Raw genomic sequence first — 19,464 nt, forward strand, 5'->3', positions numbered from 1 at the left:
CTATTTTTTTTCCTAAGTTTTATTCTTTCTGATGCTAAATAGAATTGCTTTCTTAATTTCTTACTTTTGGATTGTTCATTGCTAGTATATAGAAAAGCAACAGATTTTGTGGCTTTATCTTATATTCTGCAACTTTGCTGAATTTGTACATTAACTCTGATAGGTTTTTTTTTTTTTTTTTAAATTCTTGACCTTGCATGGTAACTCACACCTATAATCCCAGCACTTTGGGAGGCCGCGGTGGGCAGATCGCTTAAGCTCAGGAGTTCAAGACCAGCCTGGGCAACATAGTGAATCCCTGTCACTACCAAAAATACAAAAAACTAGCTGACTGTGGTGGCACATGCCTATGGTCCTAGCTACTCAGGAGGCTGAAGTAGGAGGATCGCTTGAGCCCAGGAGGCAGAGGGTTGCAGTGAGCTGAGATAGCGCCACTGCATTCCAGCCTGTGTGACAGAGTTAGACCCCATCTCAAAGAAAACAAAACAAAACATTCTTTAGGATTTTCTATGTATAACATCATATCTGCAAATAGAGATGATTTTTTGGTTTGTTTTACGACTTTCCAATTTGAATGGCTTTTATTTCTTACCTAGTTGATCTGGTTAGAACTTGTAGAACAGTGTTGAATAAAAGTGGTGAAAGTGGCATCTTTATCTCGCTCGTGGTCTTAGGAAGAAAGCATTGAGTTTCTCACGCTTATCTATGATATTAGTTGTGGGTTTTTAAATAAATGTTCTTTATCATGGTAAAGAAGTTCCCTTCTGTGATTTGAGTGTTTTTATCATGAAAACATACTGGATTTTGTAAATGCTTTTTCTCTACATCAGTTGAGATTATCATGTGTTTATTCCTTTCATTTTATTAATGTGTATATTAAATATTTTAAAGTGTACAACCACCCTTGCATTCCTGGTATAAGTCCCACTTGGGCATGGTCTATAATTCTTTCAATATGCTGCTGAATTTGGTTTGCTAGTATTTTGTTGAAAATTTTTATGTAATCATAAGGGATGTTAGTCTGTTGTTTGTTTCCTCATGATGTCTTTTTCTAGTTTTGTATGAAGTATCTAGTTTTGGTCCCAAGAAATGTGGATATTCAGTTGTCCTAGCACTATTTGTTGAAGAGTATTCAAGTGCTCCCTCTTTTTTTGAGAAGATTTTATGTTCTTTAAATTTTTGGTAGACTTCATCAGCAAAGCCATGTAATTCTAGGCATTTCTTTGTTGGGAGGTTTTAATTCTTGATTCAGTCTCTTTATTTGTTATAGCAGGGGTCCCCAACTGCCAGGCCACATATGGTCCGCCGCCCATTAGGAACCGGCTGCACAGCAAGAGGTGAGCGACCTTCAGGCGAGCATTACTGCCTGAGCTCTGCCTCCTGTCAGATCAGTGGCAGCATTAGATTCTCATAGGAAACCTATTGTAAACTGTGCATGCAAGAGATCTAGGTTGTGCACTACTTATGAGAATCTAATGCCTGATGATTTGAGGTGGAACGGTTTCAGCCCAAACCCCTACCCCATGGAAAAATTGTCTTTCACAACACCAGGCCCTGGTGCAAAACAAGGTGGGGGACCACTGTGTTAGAGGACTATTCAGTTTTCTATTTCTTGGGTCAGTTTTGATAGTTTATGTTTCTAGGAATTTGTCCATTTTGTATAAATAGTCTAATTTGTTGGCTTACAATTATAACCTTAACAGTAGTAACCTTTTATAAGGTCAGTAGTAATGTGCCTACTTTTGTTTTTGATTTTAGTAATGTGGGTCTTCTTTTTGTCAGTCTAGCTAAAAAGACTTATCAGTTTTGTTGATCTTTTCAAAGAACTAGCTATTTTCTATTTTAATTATTTTATTATTTAGCTCCAGAATTTCTGTTTATTTCCTTTCTGTGATTTCCATTTTTTAACATCAATATTCTCTACATCAGTATTCATTGGTGAGATGACATTCTGGTTCCCTTTAGTTCTTTGTCCAGGGTTTTTTTTGTTTTGTTTTGTTTTGTTTTTCTGTGAGCATATTTAAGGCAGTTGATTTAAAGTCTTTGTCTAGTAAATCCAGTGTCTGGCCTTCCTTTGGGACAATTTCTATTAATTTCTTTTTCTCTTGTGACTAGGATATAGTTTGATCTTTATTTGCGTGCCTCAAATGTTTTTGTTGGAAATTGGATATTTTGAATATTGTAGCTGGAGATCCAATTTTTCCCCCTCCCTGGGGATTGTTATTGCTGCTTGTTCTCGTGGTTGTTTAATGAGTCTTTTTAAACTATTTTTGTAAAGTCTGTGTTTTTCATTGTGTATGTCCACTGAATTCTCTGTTCATTCTCTTGGTGATCGGCTCTGATTTGGCAGAGGTTTTCCTAAATGCCTCCATCTCCCCCCAACAACTCCCCCAAAAAGCCCAAACAAAAACAGACTCTCCTAGATTTTAGAAATTGCTTCTGTGTTGGGGTACATAATGCTCAGCCAAGCTGCTTATAGTTCTGTCCTAGTCTTCATTTCTTGCTTGTGCAGAACTGAAAGATCAGCCAGAGGTGAAAGTTTAGGGTCTTCATGAGTCTTCTCTGAACATATGGCCAGTCCTGGACATGCATGTGGCCTCTAGGTTTCCTAGTGTATATGGGAGGTTTCAAAGCCTTTATTTTCGTATGTATCTGCTTCTCCAGCTTCTTCCTTCCTGGGTTTTTAGATGTTTATTGTTTGCCCCAGTTGTTACCTCTTACACACAGATGAGAGAGAGAGAAATGCTTTTGACAGACACCACTGGGAAAGATGCTTCAGTACTGGGAATCTCCAAGACTGGTGGAAAAAAGACAAGCCCTTGAACCAGTCCTTCAGGGAGCCACTACATAGTTCAAAACATATAACCACAATTTTTTGAGAATAAGGTCCATATTAGTTTACCTGGTACCCACATCAGGAACCAAATGTGGGCTGGTATCATGGATGCTGCCATGTAGGGGGAATTGGGAGTGATATGCAGTAAATTAAAATTCCACAGCATTTTCCTATGAAAATCTAGCAGCATCTTTCTTCATTATGTGTTCCTCTGGTTGTTAAAAGGTTTTAATTGAATTCTAGAATTATGAAAATGTTGATTCTGGCTGTTTTGCCACCTGTTCATTGCTTTGTGAAGGGATGGAGTTTTGGAGTTCTTATTCTGCTATATGTTGTGATGTTATTCCTACTTTTTTGAGTGAGCTGATTTTAAGTAGATATAACGTTCATTATCTTGAGCCATTAAAAAGCCTAATTTGTTTAATATATTGTGTTTAAAAGTAAGGATTGTACATATTTACATTTTCTAAAAGATTAAGTCTTCAGATACTTGAGTATTCCTGTTAACATAGAGAAAAATACCATTTGTCTGTTGCTAACTAGTCATTTTATTCAAGTTGTTTCTGCCATATTTTAAGGAACGTACTACTAAGTTCCTTTTACTTTTTGTAGTAAGCTCACCATTCTAAGAAATCATTAATTTGGATCAGTCTTTCTCAAATGGGGACTATTATTGTTCTCCAGGGGACATTTGGCAATATCTGGAAATATTTCTGGTCATCACAATTTAGGGGGACGGGTTATGCTACTGGCATCTAGTGGGTAGAGACCAGAGATGCTGCTAAATATCCTGCAATGGATAGGAGTAGACCCCATGACAGAGAATTATATGTCCTAAAATGTTGGTAGTGCCAACATTGAGAAACCCTGATGTGGATTTACCAGATCTAGATTTCCTTAAATTGGTTGATATATGTATTGCTATAAAGTTTAGTGACTAAATTTGGACCTAACCACTTTAACTTTTTCAGAATGAAGTGTCAAAAAAGGAAAACAGTATCATTTGTGAATAGAATAATAGGGAGATGTCAATCTAAAACTGCATTATTTTCTTTTTTTGTGATAGCATGATATAATTGAATTTCTTTAATTTTAATAATTGTTCAGTTTTGTCATGCAGAAAAGACATTAATGAGCCCCTGTGAATTAAGACCAATTACCAGCATTTTACCATTCCTCAATGTCTTTACAGTATTTTGAAGCAAAATTAATTTGCATTTCATTTTGTGTGTGTGTGTCAGATGTCTTGAAGGTTAGTTTGTTAGAATAGATCTAAACAGGATTTGAACATTGCATATGATTAGTTTCCTAAGTCTCTTTCTATACTAGGTTCCCCTTCTCTTTTAAAAAATGAATGTATTTATTGAAGAACCTGTGTCATTTGTTCTGTAGGATTTCCCACATTCTAGTTTAGCTGATTGTATCTTCACAGTGTCGTTTAACGTATTCCTCTCTTTTCTTGGTGAATCGGTAGCTTTAAAGATTTGTTTAGATTCCACTGTTGTTTGTTTTTAAGACTGTCAGGTGTAATAAAGCAATTGTCAATATGCATATAGCCACCTATCACTTTATTCTGTATGTCATGTCTATTATAGGTTGATATATATGCATATATACACACATACATACATGTAGATAAACATATGTACATTACTGCACAAGTGGGCACGTAACAAGTTGCTCTATTCCTAGTGATAATACCAGTCTGTGCAAATGTTGTCAACTTGATTCATCATGTTTCCTACCAACTTTTTAACCTAATGTTTTCATTGGGGTTTGGCAAAAATTATTTTTCTTAAATTATTTCGTCTGTAGTATCATGTGACCAAATTAATATTCTATGTACAATCATTGTATCTTGGTCATTTGCTTTTGCCTTTGAGGGAAGGGAATATTTTATTAACTCAGCTTGGCCAGTACAGTGCATTGCATGTGATAACCATGCCCTGTCATTGGTTCTAAACCTTAGCTCTGAATTAGAATCACTTCTTTAAAATTCTGAATTCCCAGGCTCCACTCCTAATGATTTCTGACTGGTTTAACAGCCTTTGTGCTGGAAGAAAACAGACTGGCAGAGTAAAATGTATCTGTTTCATACATTTTAGTAATTTATTGAGGAAAGCATTGTTTTTTGTAATTCTTAGTATTTAGTACATTGGTATGCATCTGATTCATCTGTGTCACTTGTAACAGGCAATTGTAGTTCATGATTTACAAGGAATACAAACTGTATAATGTAAAAATTGTCTCTTCCATCTCTATTCACATCAATCTCAAGTCATCTGGTTTCCTGTACTGTAGCCAACCAATATTATTTTGTTTATACCTAGAGATTTTATGACTATATAAGCAAATATCAGTTATCCTCATTTTCCAAATGAATTATCCAGTTGTTTCAGGATGATTTGTTAGAAAGATAATACTTTACTGTGTTGAACTGCCTTTGTACCTTTGTCAGAAATCAGTTGACTATATGTGTGTAGATCTATTTATGGAATCTTCTGTTCCATTCCGTTGAATCTATGTGTTTATTCTTACTCCAATATCACTATTCTTGCTTTCTTTCTTTCTTTTTTTTTTTTTTTTTGAGACGGGATCTTGCTCAGTTGCCCAGGCTAGAGTACGGTGACATGTTCTCAGTTCACTACAGCTTTAACCTTCCAGGCTCAAGCAATCCTCCCACCTCAGCCTCCCAAATAGCTGGGACTACAGGTGGGCACCATCATGCCTGCTTAATTTTTAATTTTTTTGTAGAGACAGGATCTTGCCATGTTGCCTAGGCTGATCTTGAACTCTTGGGCTCAAGCAGTCCTCCCACCTTGTCCTCCCAAAGCGCTGGGATTATAGGCGTGGGCCAGTGTGCCTGGCCTTACTGTAGCTCTCTAGTAGTATGAATCCCTCAATTTTAAATCATTTTCAAAATTGCTTTGGTTTTTCTAATTTCTTTTCCTTTCCATATGAATTTCACATCAGCTTATTGATTTCTGCAAAAAAGCCCACTGAGATTTTGACTGTGATTACTTTTCACCTATAAATTAAATGAGGAAAAATTGACATTATAAGAATAATGAGTCTTCCCAACCATGAGCATGGTACAGTAGTTTCCCATTACCTACTGTTTAGCTTGAAACACCTGCAGTCAATTATGGTCCAAAAATATTAAAGTATCTTGAGAGAGACCACATTCATCTCACTTTTATTTTACAGTTTGTTGTTAAAGTTGTTCTATATTAGTTGTTGCTAATCTCTCATTTTGCCTAATTTATCAATTAAACTTTATCATAGGGTATGTATGTACAGGTTGAGTAATCCTTGTCTGAAATGCTTGGGACTAGATGTGTTTGTGATTTTAGAATATTAGCGTATATGTAGTGAGAGAGCCTGGGGATGGGACCCAAGTCTAAACACGAAATTCATTTGTTTCATAATCTTATACATGTAAACCCAACGGTAATTTTGTAAAATATTTTAAATTTGTGCATGAACCAAAGTTTCTGTTAAGTACTTATGTGTGGAATTTTCCACCTGTGGCATCATATGAGTACTCAAAAAGTTTCAGAGCATTTCAGATTTTGAATTGCCAGATTAAGGATGTTCAACCTGTGCCGGACAAAACGTAGTATATATAGGGTTCAGCACTATTTTGGGCCTTCCATGGAGTGAGGGAGGGGTGGCATATATCCTCTGTGGATAAGAGGGGAGCTCCTGTATCTCTTTTCTTTATGTTGTCTTTGATGTCTTTCATCAGTATTTTGTAATTTTCAGCATACAGAGTCTGTGTCTATTTTGTTGAATTTATACCTTAGTATTTTTGAGTATTGGGGTAGTATAAATGGTACTGCCTTTTGTTTTGATTTCCAGTTGTTGATTGGTAGTATGTAGAAGTAGCGATCATACTCTGTGACTTTGCTAAGCTTATTAATTCTAGGCACTTTTTAATAGATTCCATGGAAGGCAATCATATTGTCTGTGAATACAAGCACTTTTATTTCTTCCCTTCCAAACTATATGTCTCTTATTCCTTATACCCTTATTGCAGTGCTCTTTCTTCAATATGATATTAAATAAGAGTGATAAGAGCAGACATTCTTGCTTGTATCTTATCTTAGGAAGAAATTAGTGGTTTCCTGGTAATTTTATATTTATTTAAATGTATAAATCTCAGTACAGTGATCACTGAGCAAAGGAATCTAATTTAATTTTATATTCTAGGTTGCACTCCAATTTTCCTCATAGGATTCATCAACTGGTATATCTTGTGATTCCTAATGCACTGTATGTATGTATGTCTGTTTCCCTCTCTCACAGATACACACAGCAGACTTTTAGGAGAGCATTTATTGCACTGCTTTGTAGTTTACTTTTTATTTCTCTTTCTCCCTTATTAGAAGGTGAGTCCTTAGAGCAATAAGAAATGGTACCTACCGATAGCTCTGCGAACTTAATGTTGTGAGCAATTGATACTAGGTTGGACCATATGAAATTGCTGATGTTGGTTTATAACCTATGAAATTTTGTATCTACTTGACCAAAACAAAAAAGGAAAAAAAAAACCCCATAGTACTTCTGCTGACAAGATAAAATCATCAGTATGTGAAATGCTTGTGCATGAGAAATTGTTCATCACTGTTATATATTAAGGAAAACCATAGAGGTGGACATACTGATGAAATGAGTGAGACACAGCCCCTACCTTAAAGGATGCTCACTCTGTGGAAGACTGGGCCTTTACAATATTCAGATGTGTGCTTTTGTTTTGGTTTTGTTTGGTTTTAGTTTTGTTTTCTTATAGAGACAGAGTTTTGCTCTGTTGCCCAGGCTGGTCTCGAACTCCGGAGCTCAAGTGATCCTCTCACTTCGGCCTCCCAGAGTGCTAGGATTACAGGCATGAGCCACTGTGCCCACTTCCCTCCTCTTTCTTAATAGAGAGAAGGGTTTTCAGATGTGTTTTAACTCTATGATTAAACTATGCACAATCTATGCACATATTTACTCTCAGTTTGGATCTACTCATCATTGTAGCTTCTTATCTCTCAGTGTCTTGGATTATAAGACAACTTTGGCAATAACGTCTGTAAACAAATTGAGAAGATTGACATACTTTGATAATTTTGTATGAAAAGATGCTCTTATACATTTTTCAGTTGTTTCATGTAACTTAAACATTTGTTACTTAGCATCTAGTGGGTTAGTATAGTAAATAAAGGGCATCAAACATTTTTCCCTTTGAAATAACTTTATTTCTATAGAACAGAACGACTTTAAAGCAGTCATAGTCATAGCAGGAAAAACTTTCTTACTTGAATTTTTCTGTGTAGTGTTTTTTTAAATTGTAAATTATAGGTGAAGAGACACTGTAGTATTTTTTATCCTTAGGCTGTTAACTTAAGCTGGTCTTAATGATCCCATATTACAAATCAGGGAAAAGGAAATACATGAGAGATTTTGTGTAAGTTTCATGAAACCAGAAACTATTCTTGTGTTTACTGCTGTATTCCTTGCATTTAGCATATAAGTAGTCATTAACAAACAATTATTGAGTAAATATTTGTGGAGGTAGGAGGCTAGGCTAGGTGGATTTGGTTAAAGTAAGAAAATTTATTTTTTTATAAGATACGTGAATTTTAGTTAATACAATGAAAATCGTTGCAATTACATGTTGCCTTATAAGCATCAAGAGCCATATAGTTTTTGAGGCAGTTTGTTTTGGTAAATGCTATTAGTAACAGAAGGCTATTTTCAGTCAGTCAGAAATACACTCTTGATATTGTTTTGAGCTTGACTATTAATATAACAAGATTAAAACATAATTATGAAAACCTGTAAAGCCTCCTCTTTTTGAAATCTTTGTTTAAAATACATGACTCAGGGAAGACACTAACTTTGTAAATGAACGTACTCAAGACATTAATTTTCTTTTATATTTACTGCCACCATATGGCAAACTAATTCTATTACCTTATCTGTTACATACTGTAGAACCTAAAATAATGTACCTTTAATATTTTCTGATGAGGTTGATTTGTTCTTAAGTAATTTTGACAAGAGAAGAAATAACAGATTTTTATGTTTAGAATTATAGCTGACCTTCCTCCAGCTATCCAAGGATAGTTTATGTCTTCTAACATTTTAGAAGGTGTTAATTACTACAACTGTAATTACTATAGCAAAGATGATTCTTTGTCATAGCATTGATGACGATTCTTTCAGAACAATAAGAAATGTGTGGGTGGGTGCAGTGGCTCAGCACTTTGGGAGGCCAAGGCAGGAGGATTGCTTGAGCCGAGGAGTTTGGAACCAGCATGGGCAACATAATGAGACCCCATCTCTACAAAAAAAATTTAAAAATGAACTGGGCAAGGTGATGCACGCCTGTGGTCACAGCTACTTGGGAGGCTGAGGTGGGAGGATCACTTGAACCCAGGAGATTGAAACTACATTTTGTGCCACTGCACTCCAGCCTGGGTGACAGGGCAAGATTTTGTCTCAAAAGAAAAGAAAACAAAACAAAAGAAATGTGGTTGGCCCCACACTTTTATGTAGGGAATGTAATTCTGACATTTCTTCTTTCTAGGTCATTGCACATGAGAATTATGACTCCATAATTTTTTAGGCCTAATTTTATTTATGTAAAGACAAGCCATTTCACTAAAATTAACTTGTGGAATTTTATTTTTTATCTTGGGAAAAGTATTATATAAGAATATGTAATATTCTGAGAAAAATTATTATGTAAGAATTTAAAAATAGAAGCAACCCAAATATTTACTCTTAGGAAATTAAATATAGTATTTTTGAATGGAATGTCGTATTCACGGTGTTGCAGAATATTTAAGGTCCACATTGGTAAGTGAAGAGTGATGGAGAGAAGCCAGTTACTAAATAATATGTATATATTATTCTAACCTTTAAAAAAGTGTGTGTATATATATATATATACTTTTTATATATTATATATATATAATTACCAGTTTTCTTTGAGAGATATTACAGTGATTTCTTAAATTTATGTATTACTAAAATGAGTATGTTCTACATATTCAGAAAATGTATAGATTGAATACTTTAAACTTTTCATAGGCAGTTTCTTAAATCAAGACATCCCCATGGGTACATAATTACTGATTAGTAAGCAACTGAATATATTATTAGTGAATATATTTGAAAAGTTTATGTGTGTGTTTGTGTGTGTGTGTGTGTGTGTTTAAGACTTATGAGGATGACTTGTTGCTGCTAGCAATTCTAAGAATCAAACACCACTTTTTAAGTCTCTTCTGGGAAGCCAATTCTGTTTAATATATAAAGAAAGCCTTTAAAAAATGTTTTGTTACACAGATTAGTATTTTTTTCTTGATAGAAGGATAAAAGTAAATTCTGAATTAATAAAATCCAAAGTAAGTTTTTGAATATCCAATAATTCAATGTTTTGTTAAGGTACTACTTATTTATAACATAGCCCTTAATTTCTAGGATCAGCATATTCTTTCTTTTGATATCTGTTTTCTGCTACAGGCCTGTGATTGGAATTGAAACAGTACAACTGCCTCCACCAGAGGAAAATAGTATGGGAATTCCTATTATGGTAGGTTATTTTCTAGTAGTCTCTTGCAGTAATATAGGCAGCTCTTGTAATTTTTTAGTTTGTTGCTGTTTAAGCCTCCTTGTAACTTAGCGTTCATACATAACTGTATATGAGTAAAGTCCGTTGTTGTAGAAACATTTATAGTAGTGGGCCTTGTGTTAGTGGAAGACTTAGTATAGCAGTTTTATAATTCAAATGAATTTTCAGTGGAGGGGGCTTATAAATCTAAGATCTCTGTCATGGAGAAGAAAATATTATATTAAACAGCTGAAAATGATGGTATTGCAACTAGTTTTATTTTGTCCTGAAATAATAATAAATTACTAAAATTTAATTTAGTAATATATTACTAAATATTAATAAATGTATTAGTAAATACAGTTTATTACTAAAATTCAAACCAAAGGTTTGAAACCTTTAGTAATTTATTACTGAATTACCTTTGGTTTAGATGTATGCATCCTTTTGCTCATAGCTCATTCTGTTACATGTTAAATGATTGTGGTGCACACTTTAAACATTAACAGCCATTCAGTAATCACTGGGGAACCTCAATTATTTGAGTGACTCCTATGTTTTCATGAAAGTAGTTTTTAAAAAATCTCATAACCTCCAGGTGTGTTGGACTGCAGGCACTAGTGAAGGTAGGATAAGCTTGTTTGATATCATTGGTGGTATTTGTTAGGCTTCTTATTTCAGATTCAAACATATTGAAGTATTTTTTAGAGTATAAAAGGAGAAAATTATGGCCCAGTAATTGATTTTTTTGCCATTACCAAGGTGCAACATGCTGTACTTTTTGTTAAATATCTTATGATCCCAAGCAGTAATACCATTTGATATCAAGTAGACTTGATGTAAAGTTGTTTCAGAACAAAGAATCACCCTTACTGGGTTTCTGTAATAATTTGTTTTTAGTTTTATTAAAGTTTTGGGGTTTTGTTTTTTGTTTTTTCCTTTGCAACGAGGTCTCACTGTTGCCCAGACTGGAGTGCAGTGGCATGTGATAAGGGCTGACTGCAGGCTCAACCTGCTGGGCTCAAGGGATCCTCTCACCTCAGCCTCTTGAGTAGCTGGGACTACAGGTGCATGCCACCATGCCCGATTAATTTTGTAGTTTTAGTAGAGATGGGGTTTCAGCATGTTGCCCAGACTGGTCTTGAACCCCTGGGCTCAAAAGTGAACTGCTCACCTCAGCCTCCCAAAATTATATTAAACTTTGTAATTTAAAAAAAAAAAAAGGTGATTAAAAAGCTGTTATGTTGGAAACTGAAGATTTTATTCATCTGTTTTCTGATAGGATAGGAGTAGATTTATTGGGAACACACTGTTTACCTGATGTTTTTCCTTCAAATTGGAGGTAAATATGGTCACGTTCAAGATTCATGTTCCCTTTAGAAATTCTGAATTCTTTATGAAATATCTGATTGTGAATCTTTACCTGGCCCTTTTCAGGAAGGTCTAGATTACCTACCAATGATCACCTTTTTAAAAAGTACATAGAATGACTTATTTGTTGTTCTGTGGAATGGTTGTTGGTAGCTAGAGTTCCACTGGAAATTCACCCCCTCACACACTTTTATAAACCATTTTCTAGCCTGTGACTTAATAAAGGCTTTGGATGAATTTTAACAATGCCCCTCTCCTAATTCTGTTCCCAACCAAGCATTTGGATAATTGGTAGGCAAGACAGAAAAACAACAACAAAATGCCAACTTAATATAGTAAGGTTTGATTAAGAAAATGGCAACAAATAGGAGATACCCTCAATATTATATAGCCAGTTTACCTTTTCTTTCCTGGAATGTGTGTGGGAGAAAAGGCAGAGTCACAAATCATTTAGCTAATATGGCTTTTAATAACTGTATAAATTGTAATTATCATCTTTTACCACTGGATGGTGCTTTTGCATTGGTTACTGCAAACCCTTTCTAAATCTACATAAGGGCACCATTTGAAAATTCATTTAAAAAACAGTGAAATTGGCCGGGCGTGGTGGCTCACGCCTGTAATCCCAGCACTTTGGGAGGCCGAGGTGGGCGGATCACAAGGTCAGGAGATCGAGACCATGGTGAAAGCCCGTCTCTACTAAAAATAGAAAAAATTAGCCGGGCGCAGGGGCGGGCGCCTGTAGTCCCAGCTACTCGGGAGGCTGAGGCAGGAGAATGGCGTGAACCCGGGAGGCGGAGCTTGCAGTGAGCCGAGATTGCGCCACTGCACTCCAGCCTGGGTGACAGAGCGAGACTCCATCTCAAAAAAAAAAAAAAAAAAAAAAAACAACAGTGAAATTAAGATAGTGGTATAGTTTCCCATATCAGCCTCCTGAGTAGCTGGGACTACAGGTGTACAACACTGTGCCCAGCTCTATGATGCCATCTTTACTTATCACCTTAGAAACATTTTATTGTTGTTTTGTTTTTGTTTTTGTTTTGCCAGAGTCTCACTTTGTTGCCCAGGCTGGAGTGCAGTGGCACAATCTCAGCTCACTGCAACCTCAGCCTCCTGGGTTCAAGCGATTCTCCCACCTCAGCCTCCTGAGCAGCTGGGACTGTAGGTGCTCACAACCACACCTGGCTAATTTTTCTATTTTTAGTAAAGATGGGGTTTTGCTGTGTTGGCCAGACTGGTCTTGAACTCCTGACCTGAAGTTATCCACCCACCTCGACCTCCCAAAGTGCTGGGATTACAGGCATGAGCCACTGTACCTGGCTTAGAAACATTTTAAATGTATTAATTTTTTAGGTGGTACTATCATTTACATGGCATCTATAGAAAACCACAGTTTCTTAATTTATAAGGTTGAAATAGAGATTTTAAAAAAATTGTCCCTGGCCAGGCGCAGTGGCTCACGCCTGTAATCCCAGCACTTTGGTAGGCTGAGGTGGGTGGATCATGAGGTCAAGAGATCAAGACCATCCTGGCCAACGTGGTGAAACCCCGTCTCTACCAAAAATACAGAAATTAGCTGGGCGTGGTCGCGTGCGCCTATAGTCTCAGCTACTTGGGAGGCTGAGGCAGGAGAGTCGCTTGAACCCGGGAGGCGAAGGTGGCAGTGAGCTGAGATTGTGCCACTGCATTCCAACCTGGGCAACAGAGCAAGACTATCTCAAAATAAAGAAAAATTGTCCCTGGTAATTATTTTGTCTTTTCTCCTATCTAGTAGCTGCTCAAACTCCTTTCACTGAAGCCCTTTTATTTCACAAATACTATTTTCAAATTCTACTTTTTAAGCTACCAAATGACTTTTTGTTAGGGACCCTACTTAAATGAGTTGAGTACTTAAGTCTATAGAGTTTATTTGTGATTGTAACAGATTATGGAGGTCTTAATTCAAGGAAATAATCTCATCTAATAAAGCATTCTCTTATTCTTTTAAAGATCAAAATAAAACAGACTCTAGAATAACAGTGTCCCTTAACAACTTACTCTGAGACCTTGTTTCTCCAGTCTGGTGTGCTATTATTTCCTTTTCTGTTCTTTGTAGGGCTATTTAGGTAAAAATAAAGTCATAAAAACAAGCATCTTAAACTACCTTTTTCTGTAGTCTGCTCATTTGCTATTTTATAGCTTTCGAGTTATGAATTTAGAGGGGATTGTAGCTCAGCAAGTTTAAAGTCACTCAGTAGGTTTGGTTTGCCTTTGAGGCTCAGGCTCACGGGAGTTATGGGGTAAATGACTTTGGCTGTGCAGGTTTGCTTCTTGGCAGTGAGTCTTCACATAGGTAGTGTTCAAGTTTTGGTCTTAACTCTTAGAATGTGAACTTTGTCATGTGGCCGCTCTAGGCCTTATTTTTCTTACCTATAAAGTCGTGATTTTCTTTAGCAAATAAGGATCATGGCTAAGGACAATGTTACTTAGGGAAAAAAAAGAGAAAAAAGGAGAGAACAAATTACTCATAATTCTGCCACTGACCTAACTCATCTAGTGTTGATGCTAAAAATGAAAAAGAAAAAAACCTCTTCAATTTAACATAATTAAGATTATTTTGTATATACTGCAGTGTTGTATTCCATATAACATTTTTTAGTATATCCCATGTTTTAGAAATTCTTTAAAGATTTTATTTTTAAATATTAGATAGTTTCACTGTGTGATATATATATTTTAAATCATTTTGTTGTTCAACATTTAAATTTTCAATCTTTTGTTGCAAATAATGCTTCACTGAAATCTTGATATGTAAATTTTTATAGGCCTCATATTATTTTCTTATGTCTCAATTCCTGCAAGCAGAAATGCTAGCTTAAAGTTTGAAAGACTTATCGATGATATTGATGGCTGTTGGCAGGTTTTTCTTTTCTCCCAGAGAAGTTGTCCCAGTTTACTGTTTAACCATCCTACATGGCCTCTGGTTTAAACTAATTGTGATAGCCTACTAACTGTTTTCTCTGCCTTTAGTATCACCTTATTTTTAGATAATCCTGACACTGTATCCACAGTGAGTTCTTTAAGATACAAGTCTTATTTTATAATTTTTTGGCTTGAAATTTTATAGGTTAAAGTGTATTTACTTTGTGTCATTCAACACCCTTCATGATCTTGCTGCTGTCTAATTTTCCACCTTATTTTATGCAAACCTACTATACATTTTGTGGATGAGGAGGTGGGAGGGGTATGTGCTAGGCAGAGGAAGCAGCATATGCAAGGGCATAGCTGCATAAAGTGGCATGCTATATTTGAATTGCAACAAGCACATTGGTATATGTGAAAGTTAAAGGCAGGGTGGTAGAAGTCTTTAGTATAGCATACTCAAACAAAATTTAGTTGACTAAATAAAAGTAGACAACATTTTATCTATGATTTAGAAACGTTAACTGGCGGTATAGAGAATTGTTAATCAGGACTTTTGGTTACAAATGACAGAAATCCAACTCAAATTGGCTTAAATGCAAAAGTATTTCTACTGGCCAGGCAAGCAGAGCTATCCAAGACTTAGTGACAGTGGGTTTCCCATCCTCCCCCATTCTTTCATTCCTCCTATGAGCAGTTTTTGCTTACTGGGATTGTGTCCTCATAATCCCAAAAGAAAAGAGAGTATTTTTCCCTGATAGCCTTGGCAGGAAAGTGAAGTCCTGAGGAAGACATTGTCTAGTTTCAGTCATGTGCTCTTTCCTGGACTAGACATGTTGGTAGGGGTGAGTAGTACTCTGGTCAGGCTTGGGTTTCTTGTATGTCTGAGGACCAGAGGCTCTCCTTAAAGGAAAGGATTTGTGTGAAGTACCTGTGTCTGCTACAAGGATGTATAGAACTAGAAGGAGAGTCAACATTTGAGAGACTAGTTAGGAGGTAGTTATGATAGCTTAGGTGAGGACTGAAGTGAGTTTGAATTAGGTCACTCTGAAGAAAGAGTTTAGGAAGACTTTATGTAAAATGCATAGAACTTGGTGACTGACAAAGTGGGAGATGAAGTAAGGGAAGGCTACTGTGTGGGTTGGGCTACTTTGTACATGGTGATGCCGTTACTATTAATCAACGTGGGAATTCAGAAAAAGAACACTTTGGGGAAGTGGACTACAGATGATAAGTAGAATTTTGACATGAGATTGTCCAAAAAGAGATTAAAAGGAGCTGAGGGAAAAACAACAACAACAAAAAAAACAGTATTTTAAACTATGGGTAGAAGAAAAACCAAGTGAAAGGGACCAGAAAAGCTGGAAATATTATGGAAGCAACAAGAAGAGAGGTTATTAAAGGTCATTGCTGCCCAGTATTGTAGAGTAGTTGAGAATAATGATGATTTTGTAATAAATTATCATTGGTGACCTTGGAGCAATTACATTTGATTGGTGGAAAGCTAGATTGCAGTGGGTTGAAACAATTAAAAATAAACAGAAAAAGGAGTGGTAGCTTCGTAAGGAGTCAGGAAGGCCTATCTTTCTATAGGCCAAAATAAAGGAACAGAAGGTTAAACCAAAGCTATGTAAGAAAGGAATCAGAATTGAAAAAGTAAGGTCTATTAGAAGATAGAGTCTTGAATGAACCTTTTCCTCTACAACTGCAAGGTCTTCCCATTAGACTGCAAAGTCATGAATATTTGACACCTGAAGTGTAAGAAGTACTTAATAAATGAAAGATGACTTGAATAAATGAAAGATCATAGAGGAAAAGTTGAAAATACAAATATGTTTGGAGATAAAGCAGAGGGAAGTTGATAGGATTCATCTTTGTTTTCTTTTTTCCTCTCTGAGGTAGAAAGCCAGGGTATAAGGCCTCTCCAACTTAACCTTAAAGCATTGCTGTGAGGAACCAATGGGAGGATCGATGTGAAACATTCTTAAACTGGAAGGTATCAGTCAAATGGAAGGAAGTAATACTTCATTTCTGGCATCTTAATTTTGAATAGGACTTCAAATCAGTTGATATTTGGTTCTCACCAGCTCAAAAACCCTATTTGTTTCCTTAACAACTGCTAATTTAACTTCATTTAGATGTGTGATGTGTGGGAAGAGCTAACCTTTGGAGACAGATGGGTCTGGGTTAGAATCCAGTTTTCCCTACTGCTTAGCCTTGTGATTTCCAGTATTTAATTTCTCCAACTCAGATTTTTATCTGTGAAATTGGGATTAAAAACTAGTTTGCAAGCATGTTGTTAGAATTAAGTGAATGTACACATAGTAGCTATTCAAGTTACCTGGGATGTTCATCCCTGCCCCATGTGAGTAGCCAACCTTGTTATGCCTTCAGACTAAAAAATGCCAGATAAAAGTATTATCTTATATTGAAACATTTCATCTTCCTGTTGGTTATTATTCATCCATTTAGCTTTTTATCTCTAAAACTGTGTAATTGTCTTCACAGTGACAGTACTTCAAATATTTTAAAGTTTTCATGTTCTCCCTGATTCCTTTTCAAACATATCTTCAGGTTTATCAACCCTTTATGACATGGTTTCTAGATTATGCATTATACTGGCTGCCCTTCTTGAATGTATTCTAGTTTCATTACTCTAGTGGTAGTCTGCCCAGTGTCTAGTGATTAGCCTTGCTTTTCATAGAGAAGGAAGATGAGGTTAATAGGAAACGTTTTGGAGATAAAACTGTCATTTTAACAGGTCAAAATTAAGGTGTATTTTACTATTTCATTCTCAAGTATTCTGTTTTCTTATGTTTGACATTTTTCTTGTATGTCCATGGCGTTTATAAAATGATTTCCTTCAGTGTTTTAAGGTGAACTACTGATGATTTTTTTCCATTTAAAAATATCTTTAGAGCCTGCAAAGTGTCTTCCTGTACAAGTGTGTTGTGATTAATTCATAATGGTGGGAAAATTAAACTACTGTAAGAAAACGTCAAGGTTGAATTTTTCTATGTAATACATAGCATACTGTTGGTTGTCTACTGACTGGCAATTACCCTCTTTCTTCTGGCATGCTTACCAACCCAGTTTTGTTTGTATGTCCACGTCTATCCCACATCACTTGGGGAAATCCTGAATATTGTAAGCTAATCAGGGTAATCCTATTTGCCTAGTAGTGATTCGTTTGGGAAGGGACATGTGATCAAAGCCTGGTCCTTTGCATTTCAGGGAAAGTCAGCTTGTGGGGCTTCTAGGAGTCTTCCTCATACCTGAAAAGGGAGACACAGAAGGATATTCCCACTTCTACTGCATGACAATATGTGTTAATAGGATCCCATGAAGTATAACAATTAACATGTGACTATGAAGGGAGTTATCCTAAGGTTCTTGCTGAGTGTGACAGAAGGAAAAGCTGAAAGGAACCTAAGTCATATGTGATGGCACTGGATAACTGAATCAATCACCCTAAAGCCACCTTATTTTAATTCTTGATGTTTGTGATGATAATCCCTTTGTTTAAGCCAGTTGAGAGTAATATGTTATTTTATAAATTATTTTTGGTTTAGGATAGCCCTAATATTAACAAATGTATTTAATATTCTATTACATAGAACATAGACACTGGTGGAAGGCCCATTAAGATGTCATGATGAGGCTGGGTGCGGTGGCTCACGCCTGTGGTCCCGGCACTTTGGGAGGCTGAAGTGGGTGGATCACGAGGTCAGGAGATCGAGACCATCCTGGCTAACACGGTGAAACCCCATCTCTACTAAAAATACAAAAAATTGGCTGGGCGTTGTGGTGGGCGCCTGTAGTCCCAGCTACTGGGGAGGCTGAGGCAGGAGAATGGCATAGCCCGGAGGGAGGAGCTTGCAGTGAGCCAAGATCGCACCACCGCACTCCAGCCTGGGCAACGAAATGAGACTCCGTCTCAAAAAAAAAAAAAAGATGTCATAATGAGCTGGACGTGGTGGATCATGCCTGTAATCCTAACACTTTGGGAGTCTGAGGTGGACGGATCACCTGAGGTCAGCAGTTCAAGAGCAGTCTGGCCAAAATGGTGAAACCATGTCTTGACTAAAAATACAAAAATTAGCTGGGTGTGGTGGTGTGCGCCTGTAATCCCAGCTAATTGGGAGGCTGAGGCAGGAGAATCACTTGAACCTGGGAGGTGGAGGTTGCAGTGAGCCAAGATCGTGCCACTGCACTCCAGCCTGGTTGAGAGTGTGAGGCTCTGACTCAAAAAAAAAAAAAAAAAAAGATGTGATGATGGCAGTAGTGGTGGTATTGTCGTGAGCATAGCTGCCTTCTAAGAGGTGATGATGAGTGTCTAATTTTAAGATCAACTATATTGGGTTGAAAGTTTTATAAGTAGTCTTACAAAACAATGTTCTAAATATAAAACACAGACACACACACAAAAATTCTACGATAGAATAACTGATAGCAGATTTAACAACCTAGTTAGGAATGGGCTAATTATCTTCCCATTTAAGAAGTTCAGAATTGTCTACAGCTAAAGGAATTGACATTGTTTTACTCTGAATTAACATTGTTACAAGCATGGCTTTTTAAAAGTTTATCAAAAGCACGAAAATTTATGTATAAAAGAAACTCCACACCTGAAACACATTAGAAACATACCTTCCTTCTTTCAACAATAGAAGTTGCTTTGTAATATTACAGCACTCTTTGATAAAAGGAACTAAAACTATTTGAGTCATAACTTGAATTTAAAAATAGCTATGGT

General features: G+C 36.3%; 1 protein-coding gene across 8 annotated transcripts in view; it reads left to right on the top strand.

Annotated features, from left to right (window-relative positions):
* The window catches only part of ANKRD28 (ankyrin repeat domain 28), a 191,740-nt gene that overhangs the window by 36,271 nt on the left and 136,005 nt on the right, over nt 1–19,464 (top strand). For 4 of the 8 annotated variants that reach the window (XR_013413549.1, XM_028843660.2, XM_077991429.1 and 1 more), the window contains exon 2: nt 10,349–10,418. The exons of the other annotated variants lie outside the window; for them this stretch is intronic. Coding sequence is in view for 2 of the 4 variants with exons in the window: in XM_028843660.2 (XP_028699493.1) it covers nt 10,401–10,418 (18 nt within the window). In the remaining 2 variants the exon portion in view is untranslated. The remainder of the gene's footprint in view (nt 1–10,348; nt 10,419–19,464) is intronic. 8 annotated transcript variants of the gene reach the window in all.

The sequence above is a fragment of the Macaca mulatta genome, chromosome 2 (assembly GCF_049350105.2).
Source record: "Macaca mulatta isolate MMU2019108-1 chromosome 2, T2T-MMU8v2.0, whole genome shotgun sequence".
Lineage (NCBI taxonomy): Eukaryota > Metazoa > Chordata > Mammalia > Primates > Cercopithecidae > Macaca > Macaca mulatta.